Raw genomic sequence first — 10,837 nt, 5'->3', positions numbered from 1 at the left:
TACCGTGACTTTTTCAATTGCTCTGAAGCATCCCAGGCACCCAGTAACGCATTCTCAAAGTCACCGCGTGTTTCTGCTCTCCGTTCAAAATGGGCCAAAGGTATTAGGAACATCCGTGCTGCCCATGTACCCTCCCTGCTAAATCTGACTCTCCCCCCCACCGCCAGGAGGAAAAGATGAGGTTTCGGCTGAAAACAGCTTCCTGCCATGTAACTCTGTCATTGTCACTTTGCAGCAGTGACGCTGTGGGGTTTGGGGGAATGGGGGAGGCAAAGCAGCATCTTCTAGACACGGCCTTGGTCACCTTTTACATAATGCAACACAGCCAATGCACTCACACATACTGGAACAATAACACTGATCTAAACAAGGTCACCAAACCACTCCTATTCCAATTCTTAGAAGGTTCTTTTCCGCCGCTTTCTCATCCAGTTACAGTACTTGGTAACCTTGTGCAGTTCCCACTTTGATCTTCAGTTCCGATTGGTGTTTGAGGTAGTTGAGCAGCACAGGAGGGATTTCCAGTTGATCCATAGCATAAGGCCGGTTTACCAGTTTCAGGAACTTCCTGATTGCCAGTCGGCATTGAGACATCAAGGTTTTGGGGAGAACTGGAATGGTGGGAGAAAGGGGGGAAAGAAAGGAAATGGTGACTTTAGGTGATTGGTTAGAGCTTTCAAGCCATACCCGGGCTCCAATATCTGATGTGTCTCAAAAGCAATGAGGAAAGGCAGCAGTTAAAACAAAGACTTTAGGAATGTGAGAGATAAGCACCCTCAGATATTCACAATTCTTCTCCCTTACCAACCTGCCCAGTCACTGAGGTCATCAGAGGGCATGCTCCTGGTGGCTTCAGATGGACCTATGGCCCGACTGGAGTCCGCCAGGAGAAGAGCCTTTAGTGTGGTGGCCCCGTCTCTTTGGAACGCCCTGCCCCTGGCAGGTGTCAACATTGTGCTGCTTCCAGTGCCTTCCGAAAACAACTCTTTTCCAGGAAGCATTCCTTGACCGACGAGCCACTCTTTATTAGTATTCTGTTTTCAGATAAACCATTTTAATACGCTGTTTTAATCTTTATATATTTTTACTGTTTTATTCCTATGTTCACCACTCTGGGGTCTATTTTAGATATGGAGCAGTAGATAAATATTGTAAATACATAAACAGATCCTGCTGTTCTTCAGTGCAGGCTGGTGGCTTCGAAGTTCTTGGGGCAGCGAATCCGCTCCTGGTTTCAGTCAGAACCAGACAGCACCTTAGATAACTTCTTTGAAGTTCTGACTTGTTCTGACTAAAACTGGAAGGGATTCACTGCCCCACTGACATCGGAGCAACCAGCCTCCCCTGCAATTCTGCTAAGATTTACAGAGCTTTTACATCCACCTTCTCATCAATGACTGAAAGTCAGTCATGAGAAGTCATCCTGTTCTCATGGATGACTTTCAACAGGAGGTTGGACTAGTTGATCTCTGAGAACCGCCCAGAGAGCTTCGGCTATTGGGCGGTATAAAAATGTAATAAATAAATAAATAAATAAATAGAAATAAACAGTTCCAACTCTATGATTTCATGCGCTTGAAACCTTGTTCACACTTGCAGAACAAATTAGCCAGTCCTGATAAAGGTATTGCCTGATCATGGAATTTGGATTCTTTTCTGATGGACCTACACAGCTCTGCTCCCAGAGTTCCTTCTTCACAAGGATGTGCAAATTAATCAGGACAAGTGATTGGCAAACATATGCCTTTGATCTGGCCAGGAGAGGTACGGCTACAAAGGTCTTGCTACACTGCTCTCGAAAGAACGGTACTTTCTGTCTGCTATATTTCAGGGTTCCAATTTATAGCTCCAGAAACTGACGAAAAAGACTGGGCTGAAAACCCGAGGGGAGCCTGGTCCAGCATTGTCAGTGATGCACTAACTTCTATGATGGTGCTGTTTATGGTACAATGGGGTGGATTTTGTGTTTTCAAACATGTTAGTCAAGTCCTAGCTGAGAAACTGGGTGGCAAATCATTCTCTCTCTCTCTCTGTTCCCCATCTTTCATAGAATCATAGAATAATAGAGTTGGAAGGGGCCTACAAGGCCACTGAGTCCAACCCCCTGCTCAATGCAGGAATCCACCCTAAAGGATCCCTGACGGATGGTTGTCCAGCTGCCTACAAAGGTGTTGCTACACTGCTCTCGAAAGAACAGTACTTTCTGTCTGCTATATTTCAGGGTTTTGTGTTTTCAAACATGTTAGTCAAGTCCTAGCTGAGAAACTGGGTGGCAAATCATTCTCTCTCTCTCTCTGTTCCCCATCTTTCATAGAATCATAGAATAATAGAGTTGGAAGGGGCCTACAAGGCCATCGAGTCCAACCCCCTGCTCAATGCAGGAATCCACCCTAAAGGATCCCTGACGGATGGTTGTCCAGCTGCCTTTTGAATGCCTCTAGTGTGGGAGAGCCCACAACCTCCCTAGGTTAGGCTGCCTTTAAGGGTAAAAACAGGATCTACATTGCTGCTTTATAATGGTTGATCACAGTCTTGACAACTGTTTGCGCTCATGACACATTCCATATACCATTTTCAAACTGCTTTCAAAGTGTTACATCCTGCTTGGTGTAAATCTGGCCCATCTCAAGGAATCATACAGGATAAAAACCATGCAAAAATATAGAGATAGGCAAAATAAATATACAACAAAATACTATAAAAACAGATTACACCAATAAAACTTGCCGCCCGCAGATTATGAGAAGGCCAGTGAGAAAACAGGTTGGCCTTCAGGGCTCTGGTGGAAGATGATTCCAGGGGTGCAGGGCTCCCCACTGAAAAAGCCATCTCCCTTGTACTCACCAACCTAACCTCCCTTGGTGGCAGGAGAGCAAGAAGGGCCTCTGTTGTTGATCTCAAAGTGCTGGCGGGATGGGATGGGAGACGGCCATCCTTCAAGGATATACATGGCAGACAATATAAAGGAGTGGAAGAAGATAGAATAGGATATACTGGCAGACCTTGTGGGGATTTGGAATAGATAGGCGAGTTTCTCATTCCTGATGGTTAATAGCAACAATGAAAAAGCTCCCTCGGATCTAAATTAGGCTGCTCTAATGAAGAAAGCTTGAGAGGACATCAGATGTGTGAAAGGATTGTGATTTCAGGACTGGTAATGAAAACAACCCCTGTGTGCTCAGAGGCAACCCAACCTTTAATTCTAACTGTTCAGGAGCTCTGGTTGATGGGTCTTGAGGTTTTAGTAAAAAAGAAAGAAAAGTATCTGTCAAGCATGAAGTCTCCCCTCCCCTGATATAAAGCACCTGGAATGGTATACCATATAAGTGCAATTCTGTACATACTTACCTGGGAGTAAACACCATTGAACTCAGTGGAATGTGCTTCTTATTAAACATGTCTGCACTGTGAGGCTGTAGCCTTAAATCCATTTACTAGGAAAGTAGACCACAGCCATACCATTCATTAGCTATCCCGATCATGAATCTGTATGGCACCTTCAAGGGAAAACTCCTCTCAGGGGGATTTTAAAGGGCAGGGGGAAAGTTGCTTGATCTTCGGGAAGTAATTTTTATTTTTTATACAGCGAAAGAGAATGATGAAAACTGCTTTAAATGTAAATACAGTTGAAAATCAGTATGATTAAATAATAACTCAGTATTGTTACACCTTGTGGAGACTTAGAAAAGTGCTTCAATTCTCTGAAAATATGTCTCATGATTGGAGGCGTGATTGTTGAAGACTTCGGGCATATTGGATGGGAAAGTCCAGTCATATCATATTGCTGATAAGAAAACTTAGCTAGATCAATGTATTTCTGATCATTATGCTTCAGTAAGATCCACAGGTGTATTAGAAGATATAATTAGGGTGCAATCCTGTACATGTTTAGACAGAAAAAAAAAGTCTAAACATGCTTAGGGTGGCACCCTTAGAAGACATTAGAAGATACAGGACTGGGGCCACCCAAGATCTAGTCCTCACTCTGCCGTGAAACTCACTGGGTGACTTTGGGCCGGCCACGGACTCTCAACCTAACCTACCTCACAGGGTTGTTGTGAGAATAAAAGGGAGAGAAGGATCTTGTATGCTGCTTTGGGTTCCTTAGAGGGAAGGTGGGATGGATGGATGGATGGATGGATGGATGGATGGATGGATGGATGGATGGATGGATACAGAGAGGCTCAGTTCAGACAACACATTAGTCAATGCAGTGTGAAAACTCAACTCAACGGTTGAATTCCTAGGGGGTACTCCTCACACATGTAACTCCACTGTTGTGTGACTGTGGGCTACTGTGGAGTTGAGTAAAAGGCAATGTGGCATTTTATTGACAGTTCCCCCATCCTCTCTTCTCCCCTGGCCCTCCATCAGCCATTGCTGCAAATAAATAAATAAATAAATAAACAAACAAACAATCCCAGCGGCTCTCCTAGAGCGGCACTCACTTCTTTCAGCGCTCTTGCCATTGAACTCTGTAGCCAGTGGGAAAAGTCAACTCAATGCAACAAAAAAACTCCACAAAGCCCGCCACACAACACACCAGTTGTGCATGAACTCTCCTCTGCACAACGTGGATATTCAGCGCGGAGTTTTCCCGCCAGACGACACATTTCTCAACGGTGGTATGAAAACTCCACCGTAGAGTTCTAAAAGCACTGTTGAGAAATGTGTTGTCTGAACTGAGCCAGATAGACAGATCGATAGATATGTAGATAGATACTCTAACATACTTAGAGAGAACCTAGAGCAATTCTTTTATTTCTTTGCAACAACAAACAATATTAATTACTGAATGCTGGAAACAAATTCAACCACTGTCTATTCATTTGTGGCTTGTAAAATGTGGGATTCTGGGGAGCTAATATATTGCAAAGACTATATTGCAAAGACAATAGGGAGAAGAGACTCCTGTATTGGTCAGGAATTGTACCTGAATGTATTAAGAGGCCTTTTAATTTATTAGTTTATTAATTTATATTAATGCGTGAGTATTTCTTAATTCATAAATGCCTGCATTAAGTGAATTTAGTTGTTTGCGCCCACTTTAGCAAATAAAGCTGCAATCCTATATCCACCTGCCCTGGAGTAAGTCCCATAAAACTCAATGGGACTTATTTCGGGACGTACAGGATTGCACTGTATATCCTTTCTGAGGATAAGGCACGGATGTTGCAATACATGTAAAAACACCTTTCGAAGACAGTGAGTTACCTCTTTCTCTGGCCAACAGTTCTAGCACCTCAGAGTTTGCTGAGATCTTATCAAACACGATTCCCGGTAAGTACACGTTGGCCCCAAAATCGATAAGCACTTTCACAAATTCAGCTCCACAGCCGTGCCACAAACAGATTTCTAGAAGGGTCTTTGGATACTTGATCCGGCTAACCATTTTCTCATCGGTGCAGTTGTAGTTGGGGTCGGCACCATACAGCAGGAGCGTCTTGAAACACTCCAGATGGCCATAGACCGCCGAGAGGTACAAGGGCCCCGAGCAGGCCACGGAGTTGGCCGCCCACTCTGGGACCCTCGCTTTGACGTTGACCTCTGCCCCGTGCTCCAAGAGTTCCTGAAGGATATCAACGTCCCCATCCCTCGCCGCGGTGAGCAGCGGAGTGCAGTTATTGTGGATGCTTCCGGAAGGGTTAGCCCCGGCTTCCAAGAGGGCCTTCACACAATCGAGGTGGCCGTTGTTGACGGCTATGAACAGCGGCGTCTGGGCTTTCACATCCAGGCTGTCCACTTCGGCTCCATGGGCCAGGAGAACCTCAACACACCTCACGTGGCCCTTGGAGGCTGCCAGGCGGAGTGGAGTCCCAGGCACTCCCCAGCCACTCCTACTGTCAATGAACCGCTTGTATCTCTCTTGGCACAACAGTTCGTCCAGAAGTTGGTAATTGTCTTGGGACACGGCGAGATTCAGCTCCTGTCTTTCTCCGTCCCCTTCTTCATCTTCTCTGGGCTGAAGCATTGAGAAAATCTTGGTTATATCCAGCAGGCTCATCTTGATTTGTCTCTTGAGGGTGACTTTCATCATGAACTGTGCAATGCTGGAAAGCTGCAAGGCAGAAGGACGCAAGACTTAGCAATGAGCCATTTATTGCATGCTCATGTTTGCCCACTCACAGAAGTTTGCGGGCCCATTACATGACGCTGTCAACCTCCAGGATGTCTCTCGTGCCTTCCCCCAGAAATCTCACTAAAAGAAAAACCTCCAGAGATAATCTGGTATTTAAAATAATCGGGGGGATCAATTCCATCACTAGATGGCGCCATTGCATTGAGTTTTATGAAACATTCACCAGAGGAGAGGGTTTCAATTATAAATCACACTGGCGCATCTGAAGGAGTCATAGTGAACGTGGAAAAGCTGAAGAAGAAAAAAGCCTGGTAAGGAGGCGTGTTTTTTCCTTAATGTAAGGGCGGTCTTAGTAACAAAACTTTGGTTTTTTCCTTTTCCTTCCCAGTTCCTTTTAGAGTGACCAGATACAAAAGAGGGCAGGGCTCCTACAGCTTTAACAGTGGTGATGAAGAGGGAATTTCCCCAGGCACTGCATGCATACAAAGGACACCTGCTGAAATTCCCTTTTTTATACAACTGTTAAAGATACAGGAGCCCTGCCCCCCTTTCCATAGGGCCACCCTATCACAAGTGGAGAAGGCTGCTTCCCAACATACGGACAGGGATGAAGCTTTGCAACCAGAAAGTGACAGAGGGGGCAGGTCAACAGGTCTCTTCTCTCTCTTGGGGGAAAGGGGAATGCCCCAGAAGGGCTCAAGTGAGGCTTAGCTACCAAGCAGTAATAGCTCTGAGCTACAAATATGCAGATATATTTTTTAAAAGAATTGGCCACCTCATTTTTCCTTTGGCCTCACCCACCATTGGAATGGGGCCCCTGACAGCTTCTCTGAAATGAAATTTGGACCTCCAGCGGGAAGAGCTTCTGCACCCCAGTTTGAAATAGAGTAATGATTTCCAAATTAATTTGCATCTATCCATCCATTAACAAGTGCAAATGTTATGCAAATCAGCGTCCTCTTTTTCCGTGTTGTATAAATTGCCTAGCATTCATGTGTGCACATGGTATCTTTGCATTCGTGCGTGCACATTTACACACATGCACTATTATTATTATTATTATTATTATTAACATTTATAACCTGCCTTATTCCTCTCCATTTTATGCTCACAACAGCCCTGTGAGGTAGATTAGTTTGAGAATCAGTGACTGGCCCAAAATAACCCAGTGGAATTCACGGCTGAAAGAGGACTAGAACTGAAGTTTCCCACGTCCCAGCCTAACACTCTAACCACTAGACTGCACTGTCTCTCAGTCCACCAGCACAGAGACAAGCTGGTGAGAGTGATGCTGCACTAGAGGCCTTTAGACAAGCAAGGAGAGCCCTGACAGAGCTGCGGGAACCTACGACCCACCCCACCCTACCCCACTGAGTGCTAGGAGGATGCCAGTTCAGCAAGGGGGCAGACTGTGAAGTCCTGCCACAGCACCAGAAGCTTAGAGCCACTCTGCAGGCCTCGGTGGAGTTTGGGTACAGTGGAACGCCAGCATATCCTCTTTGCTGAACATTTTGCAGGGTGTAACCAAGTGATCTCTTGTCAGCACATCTAGCTCAAATATCCCCAGGGACAGTATTCACTCACTCCTGATACAGAGAACTTAGCCCACCCTCAGATGAGGCTTCCTGTTGTGGTTCTGCATGAGTCATTGCTCTGGCTTGCTTCCTCCCAATCAGCTTCTGCAGGGTGTGTGGGGTGCGGATGGACAGGGCTGCATCCCGGTACCAAGTGTGCTTGGATCGTTCAGTCACTCCCAATGCAGAGAGGTAGCAGAATTGCCTGCCATCAGAAGAGGCTACTAGTTGCATTTCTGTATGATTTACTGCTCTGGCCGAATTTCTATTCCAAATGTAGATCACTCTGCCCTCTCTCTGCATTGGGACCGTTCAGCCACTCCCAACAGAGAGTTGCAGAAGAATCACCCATTTTCAGAGGCAATCTCCACCCATTGCATCTCTGTATGAGTTGCTGCTCAGGGCTTTCCTCCATCCAAGGGTAGCTACAGTTAGCCAAGGGAGTACTGCCAGATCAGGGACTTATGCAGAAAGGGTTGCGGGGGGGGGGGGCAGGATCTTCTGAGAACAGGTCGTTCTTTTACACAGCCACTATCTGGGATGCTCAGAAAGGGAATCCCGTTGGAAGCCAATTCCTAGCATTGTTCACGCAGAGGAATGTCCAGGCTCCACCTGCCCAGCTACGAAATGCTATAAGGGTAACGGAGGAATTTCAGGCTCATTCCTTCTCTGAGACATTCCATTCCATTTCCACCCCTTCCTCCATTCCTCCTCCCAATTGTAGGGCAACTGCCTTCTGCAACCTCCAGTCTTGCTCCAGTTGCCAGCCTCAGGGGGACGATGGCCTGGAGAACCTCAGCCTGGATTTTGGGAGATCGCCACTCACAACTTTAGCTGGGCCTGTTATGCCGCCTATACAGTAAGTCCTGCAACCACAAGCCCACACATTAAAAAAAATCCATAATACATTAATTTCCTTTCCCTGGTAAAGCACAGTTCCTGTTTTGCCTTTTGGGCAGACGTTGGCATGGATGCTTGAGAAGCAAAACAAGTCGCCGCCACCCCCAACAATTAGTATGTGCACACATGCACCAGCAGGGCCGGCCCTGCCATGCAGCATGATAAAGCAACCTGCTTCAGATGGCACCATTGGTGTCCGAATGGTGTGCCCTCAAGATGTGTTGGACTGCAATTCCCATAAAGCTTAGCATTGGCCATGCTGGTTGGGAATTATGGGCATTGCAGTCCAAAACATATAGAGGGCACCAGGTTGGGGAAGGCTGTGCTAAAGTGTTACCCTTAAGAAGGGTTACCCCTCATGCTTCACTTGAGGCAGTAAAATGTCTCGGGAACATAGCTGCCTTGGTCCACGTATCCCAGTATTGTCGACACTGACCGGCAGCAATGGCTCTTCAGGGTTTGAGACAAGGGATTGTCGCCCCTACCTGAAGATACCGGGCATCGAACCCAGGACCTTCTGCACGCCGACTATATGTTCTACCACTGAGCCACAGTACAGTGCGTTACTAGTTGCCCTCTCTGAAAAGTAATGCTCCGATCTTAAACACACTTGGGGCACTTTAAAGACTAACGTGTTTATTACGGCAGAAGATTTCATGGACTGGAGTCCACTCCACCACAACCAATGTTTTAGCCTTCAGGGTGCCACAAGACTCTTGGTTGTTTTTTGCTGCAACTAAAGCAGCCGCCCCTCTGTTCCAACGAAGTAACCACCCATAGAACCCAATGGCTTACGCCTGAGTAAACGTGCTGACTTACTTCTCTCTGTTAAGAGTGGGGGTGGATGCATCTTAAGTCTAGTGCATGTAAACCAGAACTGCAGTGATGCGATCTTTAAATCACTGGGAGCCAGAAACCCCTGAGGATCTACTGCAAATCACCCAGAGATCTGCCAGTTCATCCAGATCTACTTTTTGCCCACCCCTGAACTCTCCGCTCCGTCCTCACTGACTGTAGACATACATAACCTGTGTGCAGTCGGTTTGTCTACACGACTTCAGGTGACCAAATGAAAAGGAGGACAGGGCTCCTGTATCTTTAACAGTAATGTAGGAAAGGGAATTGCAGCAGGTGTCAATTGAAGAGGGTGAAATTCTCTCTTCATCACAACAGTTAAAGCTACACTAGCTATCGTAGAGTGGCCAGATACAAAAGAGGGCAGGGCTTCTGCAGCTTTAACTGTTGTGATGAAGAGGGAATTTCACCCTCTTCAATTGACACCCGCTGAAATTCCCTTTTCTACATTACTGTTAAAGATACAGGAGCCCTGTCCTCCTTTTCATATGGTCACCCTAGTTCAGTGGAACCAGGAGGCAGACTACGTCCTCCACTAAAACAAAAACAAACTTCCCTAAAGTAAAATATATATTTTTTAAAAAAGGTCACCTGTTCTGTTCTAAGGGAGCTTTGAAAAAATAAATTAAAAAAAAAACCCTCCGCTCCTGCCAGTCCATTCGGACGCCTCCTTCGGCTGCATGGTGCGTGGATCAGGTCCAAGCGGACCGCGATCCGGCGCAGAACAAGCCCGCCTGCCCGGGCGTGGCGTGCACACGCGCGCACGTGGGAACCCGGCCCTTATCCCGACCCCCTCGAGTCAAACAGGCGCCCTTTCTCCAGCCGGGCGATGCGGGGCTGGGCTGGCGAAGAGGCTGCGGGCCCGACGGGGCAGAGAGATACTCACGAGCTGGCTGCGGGCCGGGCGGGTGGCCGAGGCGTTTGGCGCGGCCCGACGGCGCGCCGCCTGATGAGCCGCTGCCGGCCCGGCTGTGTCGCAGGCGGCCCGGCCTCTGTGAGGTCGCCCGGGTCGGCGAGGGCCGGAGGGGAAGGGGAAGGGGAGCCGTCGGGGCGCTGCGCCAGGCGGGGAGGAGCCGCTGCGCCCGGACAGCTGCGCCGCGCCCACCCAAGCAGGGCTCCTGCGGGGCTAATTTTAGCCCCCGGCGCGCTCGGGCGCCTTATCGGGCCACTGCCATTCTTGGAAAGGGCCGCCGGCGGAGAGGCGGGTCGCGCGAGAGCCCGGGGGCTGCGCACCGGCCCTGGATCCCGCCGGCCTCCCGTCGAGCCGGCGGCGCCTCCAACGCCACGCCGAGCGCAGAGGAGTCCCGTGGGTGGGGAAGACCAGGGCTACGGGGAGCCAGCAACCAGGCTGCACCCGCCACCGAGGCTCAGCCCCGGGACCTCTTGGCAATGGCGGGGTCAGGCCCCGGCCACGACGCCCTCGTTTAGA

The 10,837-nt window shown here is 48.1% G+C and overlaps 1 protein-coding gene across 1 annotated transcript; it reads right to left on the bottom strand.

Annotated features, from left to right (window-relative positions):
- Nucleotides 1-254: 254 nt before the first annotated feature.
- ASB12 (ankyrin repeat and SOCS box containing 12) lies at nt 255-10,421 on the bottom strand. Its single transcript, XM_063141842.1, has 3 exons — nt 10,295-10,421; nt 5,215-6,058; nt 255-611 (listed from the first exon to the last, which is right to left on the bottom strand). Exons 2-3 carry the CDS (start codon nt 6,035-6,037, stop codon nt 433-435), a joined length of 1,002 nt encoding a protein of 333 aa, XP_062997912.1. The 5' UTR covers nt 6,038-6,058; nt 10,295-10,421; the 3' UTR covers nt 255-432.
- Between the last annotated feature and the right edge of the window lie 416 nt (nt 10,422-10,837).

Source organism: Elgaria multicarinata, chromosome 15 (assembly GCF_023053635.1).
Source record: "Elgaria multicarinata webbii isolate HBS135686 ecotype San Diego chromosome 15, rElgMul1.1.pri, whole genome shotgun sequence".
Lineage (NCBI taxonomy): Eukaryota > Metazoa > Chordata > Lepidosauria > Squamata > Anguidae > Elgaria > Elgaria multicarinata.
This window is presented reverse-complemented; position numbering and strand designations above follow the sequence as displayed.